This window comes from Phyllostomus hastatus, unplaced genomic scaffold (genome assembly GCF_019186645.2).
Source record: "Phyllostomus hastatus isolate PE091 unplaced genomic scaffold, TTU_PhHast_1.1 phas_scaffold_501, whole genome shotgun sequence".
In the NCBI taxonomy this organism is placed as follows: Eukaryota; Metazoa; Chordata; class Mammalia; order Chiroptera; family Phyllostomidae; genus Phyllostomus; species Phyllostomus hastatus.
This window is the reverse complement of record NW_025334033.1, coordinates 55,841,389-55,867,123: the sequence shown is the minus strand read 5'-3', so window position 1 is coordinate 55,867,123 and position 25,735 is coordinate 55,841,389. Positions and strand designations below refer to the sequence as shown.

Sequence of the window (25,735 nt, the reverse complement as noted above, 5' to 3'; positions counted from 1 at the left end):
AACATTTTTGTCATGGCCATGCATATTTGATTTCTTATGAACATTCTCAGTATGTTTTTATCAACGTGAAATGAATATAATACTTTGGGTACAATTTCTTTAGGAAGATTTCCAGAGGCCTGTTCAGTTTTCATGAATGCCACTGATATTAGGATATACTATTTTTATAACTAATTTTTAATTGTAGTATAATACATTTCTATTGCTGAACAAGCTGTACGATTGGTATTTATGCATTCTGCTTTTCTTCTTTAGTCAGCTATCCTATGGGGCTCTCAGGACTATTTTCACGGTCCTCCACACATTGTTCTCTGGGTTCTGGTTATGTGGTGGGAGCCTCTTGAGAATGCCGGTGGCCACTTTCTTCTCATTTCTTTCCTTCTCCTTCCATCAACTCTGTCTGCGGAGTGGTGGTGTGGCTGGTGAGAGACTGGCGTCTCTCGGTAAGGCCGGACCTCTGCTCCCACAGCTGTCTTCTGCGCTGTGACGCTGAAGGTTAGGCATTCTTCCCGGGAGTGGTGACAGTCACGTTTCACCTTTTGAATCGTCAGTGATAGTTGAAGGAAGTGCTCACTTTTTATCAACAATGAAAATAATCTAATTTCTATTTTGTATTGTAAGCAGACTCTTTAATTTTCCTAAGTTTAACATTTATGACAGTCATGTAATTAAAATCTGTAGATGGTTGTTAATGTTTCATATGCTATTAAAATATATAAATTCTTAGATATATCTTACCTTGAATTTTGATATTTCCGTAAGTGTTCCACCCGATGCAGGAGTTTGAACATCTTTATTGTTCAAAGTAATTGAAATTAATAGCTGAAGACTGTGAGTGTGTGTGTATTAGTGAAATTCATGCTGGAAAGTGTGCTTCTATCTTAGTGAAATTATGTAATCTTTAGTAGGTGTGATAGGTCATTTTTTTGGTATTACATGACAACTAGACATAATTTAGTTAATATTGTTCTTAATTTTGTTTAATGCTGCTAAGATTTTCTGTTTTAAAGTTAAAAACAGATACCCCACATCTTTACTTGTTAATATTTATCAATCAGTTGTAACATTTGTTCCATTAAGAGAGACTGTGAAGTACAATGCATGTAACTTGTGGTAAAAGTGTGAACATAAGGAGAGTTATACGCAAAATCATTCTAGCAGTTATCCCAGGGGAGGTGGGACAGGAATAGTTTTGGGTGAAGGGTGGGGTGGGAAGGTACTAAGACTTCATTCATAGTATTCTAAAATATTTTATTGAAAATATTAGAAGCACACACACATCGGAATGGGGAATAACAAGAATAATATTAAGAATATATTCTTAAGAAATAATAGGAAAATATGATAACAGAAAAAGAATGATAGAAATAGGAAAGAATAAGAAAAATAATAGGTACTGCAGATGGTAGATACATGCATACTTGTTATAGTTATCACTTCTATTTTATTTTAAACAGCTATCTAAATCATTAAACATAGCCATAACATTATTAGCTGTAATTATTTGTAGTCACGTTGAAACTCAGATCATTTGCTCAGGTTTCCCGATGTGGGAGGGAGCCACACTGAGTGCACCGGGCCTTCGTGCTTGTAGACGGGAGAAGTGAGACGGGAATCACAGAGGGGGGAGTAGAGAGCTGCGGCAAGGCGGGCCTCGGGCAGAGGAGAGGAGGAGTCTCACAGGGGGTTGGTTCTCTAGCCCTTTTAAGCTAGTACGAAGACTTTGAATCTTCCATTGATTCTTTTTTTGATGTTACAAGGTCAGACTGTATTTCACTCTGAAAAACCTAAACTCACAGCAAAGTTCTTTGCCTGTTTATTTAGTTTTATTTTATCTAGTATTTTAAAATCATGACTGCTTTCATTTAATGCTCTAGGATCTATATATTTTTAGCAAGTTCTTTTTATCTTCCCTTTAGATGTATGGTCATATACTTCCCAGATGCATTCAGAATCAAGATCCAAAAAGTCCAGAATACTATAGATCATTAAAGAAAGGTTTTATCACACTGGGTTTAATAAATAAGCCAGAGAAAGTGGCCATATAGATTTTAGGAAGAGTATGACAATTAATGTTAATGGTTACAGTAACCCCCCAGTAAGCAAAAAATAGAATTATTAGAACACTCAATAATAATTATTAGAATACTCCATAAAGTATGAGAGTTTTCTCTGATACATCTTTGTTCCAAATACATTTTGTTTCTTGAACTTCTATAAAAGGTTTTCTGAAACTTTTGAGGTTGTCTTGCATGAACTGATTTTCTTTTGCACTAAATAAAAAAGTGAAGTAAGGATGGGAAAAGCATATATAGAGAATTGTTTACTGATGAAATTACCCTCATTATGTTTGACTTCCTACTTTGGTGGAGATATTGATGATGCCATCTTCCTACATATTTGTTATAGAATTTGTGCCTTTGTTATAGCATTTGTTTACTGCTACTATATCTTAAGGTGCATGGAAGTATTCACTGTACACTGGGATTCTCTTATTTTAAGTAATTCTGTGTCTGTTGTATGTTTGTTTAAAGATACATATACTCTTACAGCTCAGTAGAATGGACATCAGAATGATATTGAGACCTTCAGGTCTTAGAGAATGTGGTTTTTCTCTTTAATTGCAGAGGTACCAAGCTATCTGTCCTATTTACCTGTTAGTAGGGTTAAGTGAGGTACTGTATGTGAAAGTGCTTTTAAAATTTTGTAACATTGCACAAAACTAAGAGATTTTTATTATTTGGAATTGTAAATAAGACTAAAATAATATTTGAGGAATTGCTCTTTGAAGGCAGAAAAGGCAAAGGAGGGAGAATTACATAGGGAAGTGACTTACGTTTTTAAACTGTGTGTTTTGATATTACCATAAGCCAATGGACTAATGTAATAAATGCTTCAAAAGATCAAAAAGTAAACAGTTAAATTAATCTCTTATTCCCATGCTTTTTACCATTTGCTTGACCGTGGCCTGAATTTATTTCTAAGGATTTGTGTACATCAATGGCAGAATCCTCCAGTGATTCAGACCACTTCCGCTCTCGTGACCGATTGAGTCGATGGGCTGCGAGGTCCCTACACCGGGAACTTGGGAATCGTCCTGCACTAGATGTCACCGAGAAGGTCAACTCTATAACAAGTACTCTACAGGTGAGTTTAACAGGGCTTGCACTGAATCGATCATAGATTGTTTAAGCTGAATAATAATTTTGGTCAATGTATTGGTTTTTTTGCTACCATAACGAATTGCTGCAAAACAAATGTCTTAGATAATAGAAACTTGTTTTCTTACAGTTCTGTAGGTCAGAACCTGACCCTAGTCTCATTGGACAAAAAGTTGGGGTGTTGGTAGGGCTGCATTCCTTCTGGGGGCCCTGGGGAAATACCTGTTCCCGTGCCTTTCCTAGTGTCTATAGGCTGCCCGCATTTCTTGTCTTGTGGCCCCTCACCTTCACATCCTTCTCAGATCGCGTCACCCTGACTACCTCGTCTGCTTCCCTCCTCCACTTTTAAGGGTGTTTGTGGTTACACTGTGTGTAATCCAGGATAATCCCTCAAGATCCTTAATATAATTACGGTATGTCTGCAAAATCCCCTTTGCTGTGTAAGATTACAGGAATTAGGGCTTGAACATCTCTGAGGGTTCTTATTCTGTGTACCACAGTCAGCAAGGATATTTGAAATATGTGATAGGTTGGAAAATGTTTTGGGATAAGGCCATATTTCCAAATAAAATATGGTAGGAGTAAAACCATTAGGGATTACCATCATTTAGCTTTTTCTGGACATGTGCCTTTAGAAAAATGGTTCATATTTTGTCTTGGTAGATTATTCATGGGTGAATAATAGTGAGATGCCATTTTGATTTAGAGGCTAACCTTTGACAGCGTTTGGAAGTTTGAGTGGGGCAGTTTTCATCCTTTCATAGAAAGGGCTTGGGAAAAGAAGTGGGGAAAGGGAAAAAGAAAACTCAGAAATTGAATTTTTTTTTTGAGATCAGACTATTATCCGAGGTTTCATTTGCAAGGGTTTGATCACCAAAATATGTAAAGAACTCACATGATTCCACTCCATGAAGACAAACAACCCAATTAAAAAATGGGCAAAGGACCTACCTGAACAGACACTTCTGCAAGGACATACAGAGGACCCAGAGACATATGAAAAGATGCTCAGCATTGCTAGCCATCAGGGAGATGCAAATTAAAACCACAGTGAGATACCACTTCACACCAGTCAGAATGGCCATCATAAACAAATCAACAAACAACAAGTGCTGGCGAGGTTCTGGAGAAAAGGGAACCCTAGTCCATTGTTTGTGGGAATGCAGACTGGTGTAGCCACTATGGAAAACAGTATGGAATTTTCTCAAAAAACTAGAAATGGAACTGCCCTTTGACCCGGCAATCCCACTGCTGGGATTATGCCCTAAGAATCCTGAAATACCAGTTCAGAGGAAGCTATGCACCCCAGTGTTCATTGCAGCACAATTTACAATTGCCAAGTGCTGGAAGCAACCTAAGTATCTATCAGTAAATAAGTGGATTAAAAAACTGTGGTACATTTACACAATGGAATACTATACAGGGGAAAGAAAGAACTCTTACTGTTCCTGACAGCATGGATGGAACTGGAGAGCAATATGCTAAGTGAAATAAGCCAGGCAGAGAAAGACAAATACCAAATGACCTCATATATAAGTGGAACCTAATTAGTAAAACAAACATGTAAGCAAAATCTAATCAGAGAGAGTGAACTTAAGAACAAATGGCAGTAGCCAGAGGGGTCGGGGGACAGAGATAATGGGGGAAAGAAGGGGAAGGGTTGTTAAGGAACATGTATGAAGGACACATGGACAAAGCCAAAGGGAGTAGATTGGAGGGTGGGAGGTGGGGTGAAAATGTAGACAATTGTACTTGAATAACAATAAAAAAGTTTTTTAAAAAGGAAAAAAAATTGAATCTTTTCCTACCCATTAAACCCTTACCTTTGCCTTGCCTGGATAAGCATGCATTTTGGCTTTTTATTTATTTTGGGTTAATATGCTTAGATAAAAAAAAGCTGATTTCTAGTGGAGGGGCCATAATTTGATTTGATTTTTCTTTTTAAACTTTTTGAAACTAAAATTACAATGGATTTTGGAGTACAGATTCTTGTACTTTCCCACCAATGGGACATATTAGTAAGTATATATTTTTGGAAGAAATGCGTCTGTTAAAATCTCAGGTGAAACCTAACATATTTAGGTTGATACCATTATTGATTAGAACTAAATTTGTTGTTCCTAGCTAAATGTTAAAGGATGCTTTTATTTCCCTTGTAATTAAGGTCTGAGGTAAAGTAATAGTTGAAATAACATAGATCCAATGATTTGCTTCCTTTTTTTATTGTCACCTCCATTCCCCCCCCCCCCCCCACCTGACTTGCTTCTCTTGTGCACAATCTACTAGATTTGTTATTTTAGGATTCTTTTTCATCAAAAGAGTGCACAAATTGATAATGAGGATTTTTTTTGTTTGTTTTTGGTTTTGTTGTCAACTTATTTTGAAACCTTGGATAAGGACTTAAATTATGTGCTTCAGAACTCATACCAGTAAATTGCAGATGGATTTTAGTTTTTCTCTCAGTTATGTTAATAAGATTTAATTGATATTTATTTATGAAGTATATTGATATCTAACTTAACTATGATATAAAGTGTATCTTTTACAAATGATTGATTTAGCTGTTTGACATACTAATAAGACTGATTGGGAAAAATGTTGTTTGGAAAAATTAATAAAGTCCATTTTCTTTCTTAAGGACACCAGTCGAAACCTACGACAAGTAGACCAGATGCTTGGACAATATCGAGAATATAGTAATGGACAGGCAGGTGCTATAGAACACGTAAGAATGTTTGCATGTTTGTATTTTCTCTTACCTTTTTGGAAATGCAGAGTTGAGGATTAGGGATGTGAGCTAAAAGAGATAATCATTGTGAACAGTTTGAACTTTTAGAGTGCTTCACAATTTTGTAGTTTAAATTTAGGTCAGATGGATTGCCAACTAGCTCATGCTGATTAGATTCTGCTGAATTTGAAAGTGTTAAGTCAGAGGGGGAAAAACTCAGGACATGAATTAAACTGAGATTTATTAAATTTGGGCTCAGATACCTCTCATGGGGAGTTAAGAATTTTAAGGATGGTTTATTTTAAAGTAATAGACACTCATTGTTTAAATAAATAATAAAACTCCTCCCTTCTGGCCCTTCTGAGTCCCACTCCAAAGAGGTAACGATTTTGAGACTTTCTTGTATTTCTTTCCAAAGATTTTCTATGCCTGTATAAGCATACTTTTGATTGGTTTAAAAGCTGGAATCATATGTAAAGTTATGCAACTTTTATTATTTAGGAATATATATTTATATCATTTTCTATATGACACATACCTCATTCATTTGAATGGTTACACAGTACTCCATAGTATAGGTGTATCTAGTATTTATTTATTTTTTGGGGTTTGGTGTTATTTTAAATAATGTAGCAGTGGCCATTATGGTACATGTGTTTTTCTTTAATCACATGCTTCCTGGGAGCCGAGTGTTGGGTTAAAGGATATGTGTACTTACAGTTTGCTAGATATTTCAAAATTACCCTCTCAAGGGTATGCCAGTTTGTACTTACTTCACATGGGGATGTGAAAGGAAACATATCCAAGAATCAGGAGTAAATATAATATTTTTATTAATATTTTGCTAATTCAATCTATCATTTCCCTCTTTTGAAATTTAATTCATCTGCAAACTCTTAGAAACCCAATTAAATTTATTTTTTCACATTTCCAATTATGTATATGCACTTTAATAAGAAGATTAGTATTATATTTGTACTATAATGATTGTTTTATACATATCTGTGCTATACTGAATTGTCACATAACTTCCAAGTTATAATTGGTGATTTGTTATCTTTTTATAAAACAGAAGCATAGTTATTATTTGCTTATAATTGGAAACTAATTGCTTCTAATTGGAAACCAATTGCTTGTACCCAGGGAAACATATCTTCTGTCATAGGGTTTTCTACTACTTTCACTTAGAAAATAAACTTGGGCTTTTTTTGCTGCTAAAAGATTTTTATGATTTATGGTATTATGTGTCAGATGGAGCTATAGAGTTGGTATATTTGCGTAGCTCAGGAAATGCTATAGATTAAACTACCTTATTAATAATGGGAGTTGTTATTTGCTTTTTAATTTATTTGTGAAAAATTGAACACTAACTACTAACAGAGAACGATCCTAGTTTGTCATGTTGAATATTAAATGCTTACTTATGGTAGCAAATTTTCTTTGAGTTTGCAATTGGGAAATGAAATTATGTTTTAGAGAAACTTCTGTACGGATAAGCATTGAACACAGAAAATGTGTTCCACTATGGCAGTAAGCCTTTGTGGTAGGCCTCGAGTTGAATAATACTGAAGTCTGGGGTGTGGTTTTATATATGGAAAGTAAACACACTCAATGGTACCTCATTTCCCTCTGAGTTTTTAGTATGTAGAATGCAAAGCCCCTCATATAAAAAATAAGACACAGAAGAACAAGAGTCTTTCTTTGGCTTCAGACTGTAACTTAGTCTAGTAGAGGCTCCGTCTTAATTTCCCCAAATTTTGGGGCTGTTAAAACAGTTGGTCCTTAGTGATTTTTCCCTCCAACATATCACAGGAGTCATGTCACTCCTTGCCTTATGTTATATTCCCCTGATAGAGAGTGACGTTCACCCTGCCACCTATAAGTTACCTCGGGCTGCACCTGCCATAGTCTTTGGGAAGATGTACAACTCAGAAAGAGTGCTTTTCACAAGGGATTCTGATGGGCTCCTCAATGAACATTGCTTTCTTAGCATTTAAATATTTACTGCTATGGCATATATTACCATATTTTTAGGACCATAAGACACACCTAGATTTTAGAGGAGGAAAATAGGAAAAAAATTTTGAAGCAAAAAATGTGGTAAAATATTTAACAACATAAATAACATAGGCTGCCACTCCTTGCCTACCCCTCAGCGAACCAGGTAAGCTACATTTGGACTATAAGACACACCCCCAATTCCCCCCAAATTTGGGGAAAAGTATGTCTTATAGTCCAAAAGTATGATATACCTTAAAAGGAGTATACATAATGTGCCTGGTATCATATAATTTGTCTGAATCTTTCTGTTTATATTCCTGAAGCCCTTTAAGTATATGGTAGTATTATCTTTTTTATTTTCTTTTAATCAATGTATGTGCTGTTTAGGGAGGAACACTGGAGATTGTTTTTTTTTTTTAATTTTTATTTTTGAGACTATGCTGCAACTCCTACAAGTCCTCTTGCTGTGAAACCTGCTATATTTTAAAATAAATCCTGTAACAGCTTAATTCATTTTAACCAGTGTTCAACTGTTAAAAATTTTCTCCCTGCTATCTGTTGCCTTATTTAAATTAGCATTTCTTTCTTTTAAAAATAGATTTCCTAGAAAACGAGATCAACTGTTTTGCTCTAGAGAAGACAAGAACGTTTACTGTTAACTTAGGTTTTATAAATGATTGTATTGCTGAACCTCAGGAAAGGGGTGTTTTATATAGGCATTTAAATATTTCTTTTATTGGGGTTTAATTTTGTGAACATAATTTGCCAATTGGTGAGGGGGGAAATAAATAATTGATGCAATGTTTTCCTCCTGAGATGCTCTCCCCCAACAAGAGAACTGTGAGAATCATTGCTGTCAGTGTTGTAAGGCCTAAGTGTCAAGAGTCACCTTTTTGACTACTTTTCCTTAAAATGTACGTAATTTCTTTCTGCTGCATAGTATTCCATTGTGTAAATGTACCATCATTTTTGATTCACTCATTATATAAGTGGAATGTAATCAACAAAATAAACAAGGAAGCAAAATATAACCAGAGACATGGAAATAAAAAACACATTGATGTAACCAGAGGGGCGGGGTGAGAGGGATAATGGGGGAAAACAGGGGAAGGGGCATCAAGGAACGTGTTTAAATGACACATGGACAAAGACAAAGGGGGGTAGGATTGAGGCTGGGAGGTGGGGATGGGTGGAGCAGGGGGGAGTGGTGGAGGGAAAATGGAGACAACTGTACTTGAACAGCGATAAAAATAAAGTATGTAATTTCACTATTGTTTCCTTGAATCTTTATAGCCTCCAACCCTAAATTTAATTCTTTGCTTATGAATGTGAGGCTTATCTGTGAGGAGCTGAGCAGTCTTAGAGGATCAGCAGTGGGGCCTGTGGGGTTTGGGAGAGAAGCAGCACCTACCTGCCTTATCATAGTCTCTGGGAAATTCTTCATAAACTTGGTATATCCCAGGTGTTTTTTTTTCTTATATCAACTCATTTCATTCTCTCAACAATCCTGTTAGGCAGATACTGTTATTATCCTCACGTACAAGATAAAAACACTGGGGCACAGAATGGTCTCCAACTTGCCCAGCTCATCAGAGCCGAGGACAAGATGTTATCCTAAAACCCAGAGTCTAGATTCATTTACCTTATTTACCTCATGGTTGCGCACATTCCTGTGATGTTGTAAATTTATGATTCTGAAAATTGAAGGGTTATGCAATTTACATTGATAAACTAGGTTTTGGCGAATATCTTAACTGATAGAAAAAGAGAAGCCCATTGTCACCCATGCCATTAACATCATCGCTGGTATTGTGCCAGAAATTAGAGTTAGATGGAACAAATACAGACACAGAATTGGGAAGAAATCTGGTGCTGAGCTACAGCTGGCATTGACAGGTTGTCAAGGTTGGCAGTTTTGGCATCATGGTAGATTCTGCAGCTAACCTACACCAGCATCGATTGTCCCCTTCTGCCTAAGTAACAACCATTGACTTCTCACTAGTCTTTCTTGTAGCCGTGCCTGCCAATGAGCCATATTTACTTGGACAGTATGGCTAAGGGTCTTTGGGCTCAATGAACTCGATGACCTTAAGGAATTGTCACCCTGTATTATTTCTCATTTTGTAAATTTCTTGGGAGGTCTGAGGACAAAGAGGACCTGTGGGGAAGGTTTTATTTGAAAGCTTATATTGAACATTTAGAACATATTATACTCTAGTGTTAAATAGTGCAGTTGATTAGCTTAGTGTTTAGAATATTTCGAGAACATTGTGTTCCTATTCATGAGACAACAGGGTTTATTTTTCTGTTAATTCTATAAAATAGAATGCCCTCAAGAAATATTATTCAACATAAGAGGTTAATATGTAGTAGAAATGTGGAATGTAGCTGATGAGGCTATGGTAGTTAATATGGGTATAAAAGAAAAATACAGTTCCCTTGATTCACATCAACTTGTTTATTCATTTTTAAAGTAAAGACGTGTTAACATATAGTAATATCAAATTAGACCTTAGAGGCTTGCATTAATAGGTAATTTTTCTTCTAATTAGGTACTCTGATTAAAATTTCCCTGTGGGACTAATAGGGTATTACCATCTGGCATGTGAACTTTGGAAGAATTAAGTGTTACATAATACAGTCCAGGTTTTTCTTCTATTCAGTGGGTTTCAGTCGCCAAATATACTTAGTGACACACCAGAAGGACAGGCCACTTGTAGTATCTGCCCTTTTCTCTCTGGCTGAGCTTTATTAATTGTCCTGAAGGAGAGAACTGGTCACAATTAAACTCTGCTGGCTTCCTTTTTTAAAAAAACTATATTTTGGATCTTCGGAATTAGGTTCTTAGAGTTTTATGTTTAAAATTTTATTACCAAGTCTCTCAGGAAACTACTGGACAGGAGAATAATTTTCACAGAATTTTGCTTTAAGTCTAGTGGGAAAATGTAGATTTTGGAGTCAGACTTCAAATGGAATCTTGTTTTTTCAGCCAGAAACCATTTAGTTTGGGCAACCTATCAAACTTTTCTGAATTTGAGTTTCATCATCCTAAAAATCAACATAAGCATATAATCCTCATGATAACACTTACTGAAGTTGTCGCACTTGTTACAACTTGTTAGTAAGGCACTTGTTAAACACACTACATTCTTGTTATTTTAAACATCCATCCAATAAGTCCTCCACCTTCAAGCATTTATTATGTTAATATAGTACTCGGTATATTACAATCATTCAGTACGTATTCTTTCCTTTTTTGGATTCATTGGGCCTAATGTCATGAGAGTTTCATGAGAGTGTCATTGTGACTATAAACAACATAATGTGTTGGGCCATTCACGGTGATATGTATATCTGAGTATTTTGATATCAAAGTACATACTCAATTAGATAGCATGCATAATGTTGCTTTTTTCTCTTCTATGTTCAAGAGTAAATTGTTTGACTACCCAAAATACAGTCATGTACTTTTAGGAGTGCCTTCCATTTTCCATGGATGTTCATTTATTGACATTCAAAATATTATGTGGAAATATTTTTAAAATTCTTTTTTAAAAAGATTTATTTATTTTTTAGACAGAGAGGGAAGGGAGGGAGAAAGAGAGAGAGAGAAACATCAATGTGTGGTTGCTGGGGGCCGTGGCCTGTAACCCAGGCATGTGCCCTGACTGGGAATCCAACCTGCGATGCTTTGGTTCACAGCCCACCCTCAATCCACTGAGCTACGCCAGCAAAGGGTTAAAAATTCTTTAAAAATTGTGAGAATGTGATATATGGTTCTGAATATTTGGATTTTCATTTAAAAATAAAATGGTGACATAAATAAAAGTGACGTCATTTGAAATGGAATTTTTAAATTTCAGGAATACTATTGTGGTCTTCCATTTCCATAAATCAGCCTATGGACAGGGAGGTTAGACCGGCTGCAGCTGATGATTTTTTTAGTAAATAAAATAGCAGTAACCATTTTCAAAATACATTTTAGTATCAGATTGTGGAACCAGAAAAGTGTGCAAACTATAGATTTGCATTCTTGATTAATTATATAAAACTTCTCTCCCCAGCTGCCTCCTTTCCTCATCTTCCTTTTAGTTTTACAGTAGAAAATAGGTAGATTGTAAGGAACTCAGGAAGAGCTGATAAAATGAACTCTACAGCCATTCTATTTTGCAGTCCATGCTAGATCAGCCTTGGTTTCTGCAGAGAAATAGGCAGCAAAGGAAAGCCAAGCATGAAGCACTCGAACAAGCAGAGTGCCTATGGGTGACAGACAATACCATCCTGGTATTGTTAAAGCGACTTCTTTTCTGCCTCTGTTTTTGCCGTGTACTTTGCCAAGCTGACCCCTAACATCTATAAATTGAAGTACTTTGAATATTTTGTGAACATTATAGATATATCAAAATTTACAAAAGGCCCTGGCTGGCATAGCTCAGTGGATTGAGCGCGGGCTGCGAACCAAAGTGTCGCAGGTTGGGTTCCCAGTCAGGGTACATGCCTGGGTTGCAGGCCATGACCCCTAGCAACCGCACATTGATGTTTCTCTCTCTCTCTTTTTCCCTCCCTTTCCTCTCTAAAAATAAAATAAATAAATAAAAAATCTTAAAAAAAAACTTACAAAAGAAGCTGTCTCCATGGTCACCAGTGTTGTATATACTGTACATTGTGAATGTTTGCTAAATACCGACTTTTCAGTGTCAGATGAAAACAAGACTGAATGACTAGACAAAATATTTAGATGTTTCCAAATTCTGCTCAGCTGTGTAGCTAAGTGTAGTTATCTATACATGTCTAAATTTCCATGTTACAGGATTTATTTTCTTAGTATGAAAATAAGGGGCAATCTGAAGAAACTAAATGGAATCTTTAAATGGCTTCCAAAATTAAAGCCTACTTTAAATTACAGCACTTAGAATTTTCTCAAAGTTGTTGCTCACTTTCTTTGTTTTTTAAGTTGGGGTTTTTAGTTGTTTGGAAGCTAATTGTTTGATGAATATGTGGTAGCTACTACATTTATTACTCATGCATAAATATAGTAATCACTATTTCTACTTTATTTCCATTATTGTCTCTTTGTGGGATAATGGTAGATATCTTTTAAGAATTTCCTAGTGACTGTTTTTAGTGTGATTTTTTTTCCCCTTTCACAATAAGCTTAGTTAAGAATGGGATTAATTTTGTTGAGGTTGTGACTTTGTGAGGTACACTGGTTTTTAATGAAACAATTACTGATGTTATATACTGACCAAGGAAATATATGCTTTTTTTTGGTTGTCATTTATCTTGTCTTACTGAAGCCTAATTTTGTTGATTGATTTGTATCTTAGGCATTCCTAACACTGTGGAGTTAGTGCCTAGTTTTGTAGCTGTTACTACTGCTTGGAAACCATTCCTTCCTAGAGAGTGGTCAAGAAGTTTGTAATTATGAATTTTGCAGTAGTTTTTACTTAAACAAACAAACAGTTCCAATCCGAGGTGAATAGGAGTTAGCATACTCTTCCACTGAATATGGCTGTAAAACCTCTTTTGAATGTATGGAGCAGATAGACGCTGTAAAGTAAGTACAGCAGTCCTGTTGCATGATTCCGATGTGCCTGAAGTTCATTGTCCTTGTTTGGCCAATTAACACCAGTCCCCAAACACACAATTCAAATTTCAGTTAACACAGTAGAATAAATATAAGTAACTGCATGCAGTACAAATTTTGCTTGCTAGCTTTTTCCATTCACACATCACTCCGTGAATAACAACAGATCACTGCTTTTGAAGTCTGTTGCTGATTGGTCACAGACAGTGAAAATGTATAGTTGTGTTACCTCTGTGTTCCAACGATAGCTCTGCATGCTATCGTACAAAAATAAATAATCAAAAAAAGCAATTGGTCAACAAAGATGAAAGTGCAGTGAAGAAATGAGTGGTAATGCTGGAAATGAAATTTGAATAACATTATGGAGCAGTTGTGTGTGGGATTATAGAAGAAATAGCTGATTCCGCATTGACACTGCCACCTTTCAGGACTGTGTGAGCAACCAGGGAATTCGATGAAGTCATTTTTAGGGGATGACAAACTTTTTGAAAGAGCTTCTCCAGATTAAAAAACATCCCATTTCTTCATTCCATGCACTTTTTTTGCTCTCATATTCATTGCCTGTAATTATAACAGTAAAAACTACCATATTTGTGATCATGCTAATCTTCACTAGACATTGTTCTAACTATTTTATGTACATCATTTTATTTCATCCTCAAAATAAAGCACTTGTGAAAGCTGTGATCTGATCCAGTGTGAAGGATGCGGAAAGGAGCCAAAGCAGAAGAGAGAGTAGGGCAGCGGAGGAAAGCATTGCCAGGCTTGTCTCTGGTCCTCGTGAAGCATGTTTTTAACGACCGCATCTCTTGTCTGAGGTGCCCTTGGCTGCATGGGGGGGGTCTCCTTTTGTAGATTTGGTTCGCGATGTAGTCAGTCCTTTTGAGTTATAAACTTAAAAAAAAAATGCATTGAGCTTGACTTATATTTTGTGTCTAATCAGACTTTTTCAAATAGAGAAATTGCAGGGCTTTCAGACATCTCTATGAGCATTTTAAAATTTGGTATTTTTATTTCAGTGTTCGTCTAAAAGCTTATGTAGTTTTTAAGAAATTCATTTATTTGCTAGCTTCCATAATCTAGTTGGTTCCCTAGCATTTTCTAATGGTGGCCAAATGACTTTTTTTCTCCTTGAGTATTATTAACTTGCATATTATGCATATTTGAAGTGTTTTTATACATTTTAATCCGTTGATGTTCAAGTTATTTCTTCTCTGGATAGAGGGAGCCTACTGAGCTTGACTTCTGAGTTTAAAAGCATGTCTTGGCAATTTGGATAACCACCTTATAAACAGGTATTACAGTTCAATTTCAGTGCCTAAGTTTTGTTTGTACTGGCACATAGTAGTAATGCTTCAGTTGTCTTAGCCTAATATCAAATGAACAGAGATAAAAGAATAGACCTAATATGTAAGTGATACATTTATATCAAGTTGTGAACATAGGTCATTGCATGTCCTCTGATGCTGGTTTTACAGTATTTCAGATGTGGGAAAAGGTGGGGAGATGGAATCATCACGTGGTACGTGGTGATGTTGAAACACGAGACTCTTGAGAATCTGTCCCTGCAATCTGTACCTCAGTCTTGTGCGGAGCATTGATTTAGTTTCAGCAACATAACACACTAACTTAATGTTAAATTGCGTGTTATTAATGTGTTTTGTTTTCAGTTAATTTTAAATTTGGTTTGTTTTTGCACCTGTTTGGAAGTTATAGTCCTACAATATTTCAAAACCACTTTTATTATTTTACATCTTACCTCCTTATCTCTTTGTGTTGTAAGAATGACCAGATTGACTTCATACATCATGATTACATTTTGTGCAGTGTCGTGTTATTGCTACTCTAAGGGTATATTTTAAATGTTACATTTTTAGTTTTGTATTTGAGGTGAAGGACATGTTTTTGCCATGACATTTATAAAAATGTTAGAAAAAACTTTACTGTGGGACATTTACACAATGGAATACTACTTGGCTATAAAAAAGAAGGGCATCTTACCTTTTGCCACAGCATGGAAGGACCAGGAAAACATTATGCAAGTGAAATAAGCCAGTCAGAGAAAGTTAAATACCGTATTATTTCATTCATATGTGGAATCTAATAAACAAGATAAGCTAACAAACAAATAGACACAGACTCATACATACAGAGAACAGACGGAGAGTTGTCAGAGGGGCGGGGCATTGCAGGGCTGGGTGAAAAAGGTGAAGAGATTAAGCAAAAAACAAAAAAACAAAAACAACAATCCTTATAGACACAGACAATAGTATGGTAATTACCAGAGGGAAAAGGGGAGAGGAGGTGGCAGAGGAGGGTATGAGGGGATAAGTAGTGATAGAATAAAAAAAAGGAAAAGAAACTTTATCCCACTTGTTTACTTTTCACATTTTATATTTTGGTTTTTATCATCCCGTTCATCTGTTCAGTGGCTAATGATGTAGTTGTATATTTTTAAAGTTTCAAAGTGAAGTTGCCAAATAGTGTCTCTTTATCTTATTTTTGAAATGACTTATTTTCAACATCTGTTATTTCTCCTATATTTTGGGGTAATATATATCATTTCTCTTGTTCTGCAGTGTTTTTCCATATGTTCTGTGGTGGCTTCTTTTTTCTTTTTGTTAGCAGGGATTGTGTGAGTGTGTACGTCTCTGTGTGTAAGTTTGTTCTGTTCATCAGCTTTTAGTTACAGCTCAGGATTTGTTAGCAAATAAGCCTACATAAAAAGGATGCTGGCATGCTCTACTTCTGGCATTGGTAGATAGGATTATTTTGCATCAACTCTTAACTCTGATCAACTAGAAAGGCAAAAAAAAAAGTAAAGTAAAAAAATAATATTATGAACCCATCGGAGACCAACCAAAACAGTGAGGAATTTTGTGATAAAAATCTGGCATAAATGGGAGTGCAGCAGAATGAAGTCCTGCATTTGGAACTCCTTTCTTCCATCGGGGCAGTAGCTGATTCCAGAAGAGGCTAGAAGCGGAGAGGCTAAGATCAGAGCGATCAATAGACCCAAAAGGCGAGGGAGATCAAAACTGGAGTTCAGCAACCCTCCAGCTTTCAACAGAGACTCAGATGGCGATTGACTAGGAGAAATGGAGAACTGAAAATAAGAGAAGTGATAAACTGATAATAGACTGGCCCTAGCAGGGACAGAAGTCCAACTTTGAGTCATCTTAATTCCTAATTGGATGAGGCGATTTGGGAGTCCTAGTGAGCCCAGCCTGACTTTCTGCTAGTAGCAAAACCAAATCTTTCCTTGAGGAAGATGTCATCATCCAGAGCTTTAAATGATCTCTACAATTTTTCATGTATTATGTCTATCACCTGATAAAAAAATACCCAGTCATAAAACATTAGGTGACTGAAAAGCAAGGGAAACAACAGACAGTACAAAGATACATGGGATTATAAAATAACTATGATTAATCTGCTCAAGAAATTAAAAGACATATTGAGAATTTTGACAAAGAATTAGAAACTGTAAAAAAGAATCGAAAGAAAATTTCAGAAACTGAAAAATATAGCTAAACAAATCAATTAATTAAAATTCTCAGCTGGTGGATTAAACATTTGGTATACAGTTAAAGAGAGAATTTTCAATTGAAAGGTTGGGCAGCATCTGTTGTCCAAAAAGAATGATACAATGAAAGAGTAAACAACATAGAAGCGCAAGGAAAACGTATGGTAAAAAGCTGTAACATAAATGCAGCTGGACTTTTAGAAGGAGAAGGGAGAGAGGAGGGGCTTCAACAGTGTTTGAAAAGATGGTGGCTGAGAATGTGCAACACACAAAAGATATCAAGCTGCAGGTTTAAGGATCTCTGAGTCAAAAATGGGGTAACTGCATATAAAACTATACATAGTCAGATCTTAGTAAAACCATTGACAATCAGAGTCAAAGAGAAAATCGTAAAAATAGCCAGAGATAAAAAAGGCAGATTGCCTTCAAAAGAAGCAATAATAGGAATTGACAGCTGACTTTGCTTCCAAAAGAATAGTGACATCAGGGTTAGCTTGTAATATGTGACTGATAAAGATGAACGCAGGAAAAGTTAATAGAGCTGGAGCTGTCATTAACGTGCGCGATCTAAAATCATTTTCCATTTCTAGCCCTTTTCTCATGTTACAGATTAAAATTTTTAGCTTTAACATTGTTTAATTTTATCATGAGCCTTTGTCATAGATTGCTAATATACACAGTTACTGTGTTCTTTGTGTAGGACGTCTGGTCGGTGTAATGGCAGATGTTGCTCTCCCTGGCCTCATCTGTATGTTTCCCTGGATGATAGGTTGGGTCCTACAGTTGTGAACAGTCAAGCAGGTTGATATTGCACATCTTCCAACTTAGGGAAGCAGGAGGGCAGAGGATGTAGAAGTATTAGCCTTTAGCCTTTTTTTTTTTTAAAGAAATGAGAGGAACCATTAAAGTACATTCCTGAAATTCTAACTCTATTTCTTTTAATCCAGACTGTTTTAGCCTTGATTCTTTATAAGAGCTAAATCCAAACAACCAAAATGAAAAAGGATTTGTTCACTGTGGTTCACATTTTTTCATCTGTGCTTTCACTTCAACTGAAGCTGTATCTTTCTGCACAGTTTCCCAAGGGGATTAACATGCTGTCCCCATAGTGATGTTCTCTACCTTTTAGTTCGGTCTGCCTTTGGGAAACCCTCTCAATCAATGGTTTTGTTTTGACATTCTCCTTAACCAGTTATAGATGACTTGTTCTTCATAGAATTATTTTTGTTAACATTACTTTTTATTTACCCTTGGATAAGATATCTGGACCTGAAGTTTTTTAGCAATTCAGGGTATGTGGATTTTTCTCAGCTTTACCCTTTGTTCCCTTGGGTTTTAGCTTCATCCTCTTTTCAGATAAATAAATCTGGACATAAATCTGGACATTGAATCTGTGTATAAATCTGGACATTATTTGAGTACTTAGCATGTTTTTATGTAATGTAGCTCTTTAGGTCTAAAAAGATATCTTCTTATATCCGCTGCTGGCCGACTCCCTAATAACCTGAAGAGAGCATTTGGAGAACTATTACCTCTAGTATGTACTGACGATCTGACATCAGACCACATAGTTCCCTGGGATCTGAAGTCTTTGAATGAATGAAAGATGTTCCAGTGCAGATTCGGGCAGTTCACATTGTTTGAGTAGCAGCAGTCCCTGCGACAGCTCTTCAGTTTCCTGTTTGTTTCGGATTTGGGTTTCTGAAGGAATGTTTAGACAGGAGGAAGGCTTTCCCTCTTTTCAGGTATGCCGACCTCGTTGTGTTTCTAAGCATGGGTGGCACGTCAGTTAGACGTTGCGGTCTGGTTCTGGGAGCTCAGGAGACAGGCCTTCTGCATTCTGGTAATGAGAAGATGGAAGAGTCAGTGACAGATGCTGTTTATAACCAGATGTTAGAATCGGTTCTTAAAATATTTATTCTCACTATTTTTATATTCCCTCACAAAACTTAGTTCAACATTTTCTCTGATATAAATTCTCTTTGGGAGATATTTTTAGAAAAAAGCTTTAAAAATGTCTAGTTTGTTCGTATTTGAAAGTTGTTCAAAGAGAATAAATCTCCCTTCATTATGTCCTTTAATTTAGTTAAAAGAAAGCTTGGAACAGTCAGTAGGCCAACTGCGAAGTCAACGTTTATTGAGAAGCTCAGGAGGGAGAAGTATTTCTGTTACAAGTCTGAGTGCAAGTGACTTTGATGGTGGCACTGTGACAGGTAAACTCTACAGATGTTCTGAAAACCTTTTTTCATTAAAAAAAAATCCCTGAAGTACATAGTGATTATATTTAATCTTTGGATATGTATAATCCACACATAAAAGCATACAAATAAACATTAAAAGATGCAGTCAAGGATTTTATAGTGAGTATTAAAAACATGTTTACTAGAACTCTGTTATTATGAGTCTTACTTTTGGTGTTTGAACTCCTCAGACCAGGGGTCCCCAACCCAGGGCTTTGGACTGGTACCAGTCCATGGTCTGTTGGGAACCGGGTAACATGGCAGGAGGTGATCAGCAGGCCAGCCAGTGAGCTTTGCTTGAATTACCACCTGAGTTCCTCCTCCTGTCCTTCCCCTCCTTACCTCTGTCTGTGGAAAAATTGTCTTCTACGAAGCCTGTCCCTGGTGCCAAAAAGGTTGGGGACCGCTGCCGTAGACCACACGGAACTTTACCTGGCAAAACTTGGATTTAAGCCCCTGCCATTAATCAAAACAAACACAAAAATGGGATTTACTACGTGTACATTTTATAGATTAGAAGTTCTAGTTTCATAGTTTTTCAAATATCTGATTATAAAATATCCTACGTCACTTGTTAAGAACAGGTGAACTTTATCCTTGGTGTGCAGCTAGAATCCATTGGCTAGCTTAAAGGTAAAAACACTTAGTTTGCCTGTAATTAATCATACTTTTACTTATCTGCAGCACTGGGGTTTATGTCTGAATAAAAAAGACTTAGAACAGAAAAGAATAGGAAAATCTGCAGGGAAGGCAGGGGATTCAGATAGAGTGAACATTAGTAGCTGCCATTATTAGTATGGCTATTGATCGTGATGATAAGTATTACAAATTGGACACGATCGACTCTTTTGTATGTAGTTTTTATTGATTTGTAAATGCCATTTATAATTTAGATGAATTGATTTATTGTTTGAAAAATTCTGTTAGTATTGTTTTAGGGAGTCATAAAAGTTATTTTTATTTAGCAGTTATTTTTATATAAGAAAATATATGGCTTCTTTGAAAAGTATAGCAAATTATAACTTTTCACATGTTCTGTTTCCAGCTTATTTCTGTTCATTTATCAGCTTAAAGAGCAAGATTAGTGCCAATTTCATAGAGTGTTATGGCCACAGTAACATGCTTGGGACATAGTCTGGGGTACGAGCACATGTGTATGTGCATGTCTGCTATGTATTTACTGAGTAACGTTTTAGATTCTTTCCTCTCATGCAGTGTTTTTATCCTCTTCCCTTTCCTTCGTTTGTAAAGAGAGCCACCGTTTTCCACCTACCTCACCTCTGAAGGACTATGGGGATCAACAGGGTAGTAAACGAATTAGATCCAGAACTGGTGTCCGATTTGTTCGAGAGACTGATGACGTGGGCCAGGTACTTTGTGTCAGTTTGTAATCTGTGTTCCTTACATTTCTATTTAAACTATATGTATGACTGACACTTGAATTTTATGGCTATATGTTAACCATGAGTTTCATCATCAGTAACTTTGTACTAATTTCTTAAAAACCAAGTAAACTATTTTATTTTCAATGTGCTAATCATCATCATGTGTTTATTTCAAATTTTGTTATGGAGGATTATATTTTGTGGAACGATTTTAAGTGAGTTTATTTGGATATGTTGTGTTTCCTTGTTCAGGTGGCTCACTCTTCTGTAAGCCTTGCTAAGTCAGCTAAGTCACTTCCTATTTTGCTAAGTGTGGTTTAGTACAAGTTAGTCCTTGTGTGGTTAACCTATCGATTTTCCCATTTATGTTTTTTTGGTTGTTGAATCATTACTGGAGCCACTTTCTATTGAATGAGAAATTCCATCTTTTTTTTCTATGTATTCACTAAAGATTTCAGAAGTATTCTGTGGACATTTTTCTTTTTCTTTTTCTTTAAATTTCTGTGCAAGAGCTGAATAGACATTGTTGCCTTGGGTAGCTAAATTAATTAGATAAGGGCTAGGGGATATTGCTGACTTTGACCTCTTTGTTTCGGTAGTTTTAGGACTCAGGGTTCAAAGGTGGTTAGGATACTCATCTGTAGCTGTCACTTGTTACAGCGTAAGATAAAGAGACAACAGAACCAAGTGCATTAGAAGGCACCTTGTAGAAACATTTCCTTGACTATGTTATTTTTTTGGTAGTTGTAACTTGCTAGCATGAACAATATGATAAAACCTAGAGTAGGGAACAATATCCTACTCAGTTACTGTCTCATTGTATTAGTTTAGTTCTTCTCTCCTGGGAAAGGGCTTGGAAACAGTGATGAGCAGAAACTTTGCCTTTTCTAGGAATTTATAATCTAGAGTAGGAGCTAGATATTAATCAAATAAGTGCATAAACACATCCTTAATTATGTGCGGAGATGTGTGCTCTAACAGAAAGAAGCACAAGCACAAGGCTACGGAAATATGTAGCAGAGGGACTTGCTCCACTCAGGGAAGGCTTCTGGAAGAATGAATGGCTGAACTGAGACACAAAGGTTGAGTAAGAGTCATTCAAGGTAGAACAAATACCTTGGCAGGAAGGAGAATACACCTATGAGTAAATTAAAGAAGGCCATGTAGCTAAAGAAATATGAAGCACTGAGCCCATGCACAGCCTTGTAAGGGAGTGACAACTATTTTGAGAAAAATCACTCTGGCTCCTGTGCAGAAAATGGAGAGCCAGTGTGGGCAAACCGTTGGGAAGATACTGCTGCATTCTGGGTATGAGATGCTGGTTACTTGGATTGGGAGAAATGGAGTTTGAAAGAAGAGGGATAGATTTGAAAGCTATTTGGGGGATGAAATGAAAGGTCTTGAAGATTAGATGACCATTTGGGGAGGGTGGGAATGAATGAAATGGGGGTGTCCACGATGAATCCTAGCATTCCGGTATGTAAAATGGGAAATCATGATGGGAAAACCCAAGTGAATAGTCTGTTTTACCTCCACTCCTTTCCCTTTAATCATTCTTCTCTATTTTAACTCTATTTTCTTAAGATGGCCTTAACTTCACATGACCGTGTGCTTGTTAATGCCCCAGTGCCACCTTTGCGGTTTTGTTAACTTCTCTGTCTCCCGTGTTACATCTCGAGCCGTGTGTTTCCCAGCCCTGTTGTTGGCACTGATTGCTCAGCGTGCATTTGTTGAAACGAATCAATTTGTTATGTCTGCAAGTCTATGTAACTGAAAATCTTTTATTATAAATGATAGCATATATAGATACATATACAGAGAAATATTTATAATTAACAGTACAATAATATGAATGAAAATCCACGTAACCACCACCGAGGCCAAGAAATAAATCATTAGTGTACGCCCAAAGCCTCTTTCCTATTCCTCCTTTCTCCAAGTGCTATCAACCGTCTTGATGTTTATGTTAATCATTATCTTGCCTTTTTTAAAAATCATTTTTACCACTAATGTTTAGTATTACCTGATTTTAAACTACATATAATTGGAATAATACTGTAGACTTTCTTTTGTAACTTGCTTTTTCCATTTGATGTATGTTTTTGACATTCAGTGTTACTAATGTGTAGGTAGTTTTGGTCATTTCATTTTCACTGCTTGTGTGAAGTGCTACTGGAGGAATATTCTGCAGTTTATTTACTTCCATTGTGTCTTTAATGGATTTTTGTTTTTAGTGTTCTCATTATGAACAACACTGCCCCGAACATTCTTTTACATGGCTCGTGGTTCAGACGGGCAGGAGTTTCTCTGCAGCATGGATTGGCACACTGCAGTGTGTGTGGTCTACGGGAATCAAGTTCTGTTGTAACACAGTCATGTTCATTTGGTTATGGCTACTTTTGTGCTATAATAGGAGAGTTGAATGATTGTGGTAGAGACCATATAGCTGGAAAACCTGAAATATTTGCTACTGTATCCTTTACAAAAAAGGTTTGCTGATCCCTTTTCTGGGGTATCTATATGGAGTAGAATTATTGTACTGTAGAAATGTGTTGGTTAATGTTATATATTTTTAAAAAAATGTTTTTTGGAAAAATTACATTTGGAGTAGACATTAATTTTATTCGGTATGAATAATATTGTGAAATTTGGGTATTATTACAAAGAGCAAGTTTTTATTTTTACCCTCAGTGAATCTTCATGGCAGAATTCCACAGAACCCTAAATGGGTACCTATGTTTTGCCTTTTCTAGCTTCATGCTTTTCATCAGTCCCTCCGAGACCTCAGCAGTGAACAAGTTCGCCTTGGAGACGATTTCAACCGGGAAATTGCCAGAAGAAGCAGGTAAAAGTAAAATATGGTTTTCACTGGAGGCGTGAATTATTAGAATAAAAATATAGGTTCTGTAATTGACATGTTTACATGAATTAAAAAACTACTGTGTTTTTATAGCAGTATTTTAAAATTTATTACTAGAATAGCTCAAGACCCTTTGAATTTAGAATGTATTATGACTCAATGTTAAGACAATTTCATATTTTTAAAAACACTTTAACTTATTACAATGGCTGACATTGAGGAGACATACATAGTAAGATCTTTTTTTTTTTTTTAAGATTTTATTTATTTATTTCTAGAGAGGGAAGGGAGGGAGAAAGAGAAAGAGAGAGAAACATCAATGTGCGGTTGCTGGGGGTCATGGCCTGCAACCCAGGCATGTACCCTGACTGGGAATCGAACCTGCGAAACTTTGGTTCGCAGCCCGCGCTCAATCCACTAAGCTTCGCCAGTCAGGGCTACATAGTAAGATCTTAGCAAAGAGGTAGAGTTTCTCTTTTTTTTGCTTTTAGTCCATCTTTTTTTTTTTTAAGATTTATTTATTTATTTTTAGAGAGGGAAGGGAGGAAGAAAGAGAGAGAGAGAGAGAAACATGAATGTGCGGTTGCTGGGGGCTGTGGCCTGCAACCCTGGCATGTGCCCTGGCTGGGAATCAAACCTGCTATACTTTGGTTCACAGCCCATGCTCAATCCACTGAACTATGCCAGCCAGGTGCAAAGAGGTAGATTTATAGATACATTGGAGCAAGAGACAGACAGACAGGCACAGAGACCACCTGATTGACAATGGAGCTTTAAAATAAACGGCACAATTAGAATTTGTTGATTGATGGACATAACCCATTGTAGAATTTGATATTTTAGCTTTTAGTGGAAATCTTCAAAAGCCAGTGGTTTATTATATCTGCTCAGTATTTGTAATGTTTTTCAGTTCCTGGTAGTGCCTAAGAAGTATCACTTTTATTTAAAGTTTCTTCATTGTCTTTTTTGTTTATCATGAGCCATGACAGTTGGCTTTCATTTGGAGGCCATCTTTTTACAAAAAAGCAAAGATTTTATATCCCTTCTCATAATCATTGCTGCACACAGTCTGTGTGCAGCAATGATTATGGAACAGCGAAGCTGAATTGAAATTTGTTTACCAAGTTCACTTGCTAACTCCTGCTCCAGCTAATGAAATCATTCCACATACCAGTTTGGGGTTGCTATAGCAAAAGAATCAAAACTATAACTGTTAAATCTATGACTATAAACTATATTCTGTGTAACTCAACTGCTTTTATATGAAAAAGGCAGGAAATTCAGTAATAAGAATTAAAGACCTAACTAATGCTATTATTACTGCTACTTCTAGTTAATATTATTGAACACCTATTTCATGCCAGATAGCTTTAGGTTTAATTCTAGCGACAACCCTAATGAGGTTATCATTATTATTTTCTCCATTTTTTGGATGTGAAAATGGGCACAGAGAGATGGAATAACTCAGTTTCCTGGAGATGAAACAGGGGGACGTGATGAAGTCAGAATTCAAATCTAGGCAGGAAGGCCCCAGAGTGCTCTTTCCACTGTGCTTCAGTATCGTGTTCATATGTACCTGATATGAATAAGGCGTTTCAATCCCTGCATTTTGAGTTATATCATTAAGCTATATTTTAAATGTTTTAAACCGATAAGGGTTAATGTAATACATATTTCTTTTTGACAAGTTGATAAAGTCAACAGAACGGCATCAATATTCTGATACAATGTGTTGCTGGAGTGGCTTTATTACGTAGCTTTTACACACTTGAAGGAAGCATATAAATTAGGCACCAGGAACATGAGTTTAGGAAATGGTTGTCCTGTAAGAAGATGCAGGGGAAGTTGCAGGGATGACTTAGTTGATTAGTTTAAATGGACATTTACGTGTGCAATGGTGGACTGGAAATCTTCTGATCCATAGGCTGGCACCGTTTAGTAATCGTTTGTGTGACCTGTTGGTATGTATGAGGAAGAGAAACATTATTTAACCCAAAATAGGAGTCAAATTTCTTGTGAAACTTGGTGGCTTAACTTTGTAGATGAGGAAGACTTTAGGATCCAAATCTGCTTTACTTGTAAAATTTTTTGCAAGTTTTCAGTTCATGTTTATAAAAATACCCTGGAGGGAAGTTGCTAGGTTTAACTTTCTGTGTGATTCAGAAAGGTTGATTTGCTCATTTAATTATTAATTTTTAAATTTTTCTTGACATGTATTGTAAGAAGTACACTGGAAAGCAAGTTTTT

General features: G+C 36.2%; 1 protein-coding gene across 4 annotated transcripts in view; it reads left to right on the top strand.

The window, feature by feature from the left end:
• The window catches only part of CEP128 (centrosomal protein 128), a 349,655-nt gene that overhangs the window by 14,329 nt on the left and 309,591 nt on the right, over nt 1–25,735 (top strand). For 2 of the 4 annotated variants that reach the window (XM_045823798.1, XM_045823797.1), the window contains exons 3-7: nt 2,986–3,147; nt 5,800–5,886; nt 19,090–19,216; nt 20,495–20,613; nt 23,382–23,473. In XM_045823798.1, the coding sequence (XP_045679754.1) occupies nt 3,001–3,147; nt 5,800–5,886; nt 19,090–19,216; nt 20,495–20,613; nt 23,382–23,473 (572 nt within the window). In that variant the 5' untranslated portion in view covers nt 2,986–3,000. The remainder of the gene's footprint in view (nt 1–2,985; nt 3,148–5,799; nt 5,887–19,089; nt 19,217–20,494; nt 20,614–23,381; nt 23,474–25,735) is intronic. The other 2 variants (XM_045823799.1, XM_045823801.1) reach the window with 2 other exon arrangements.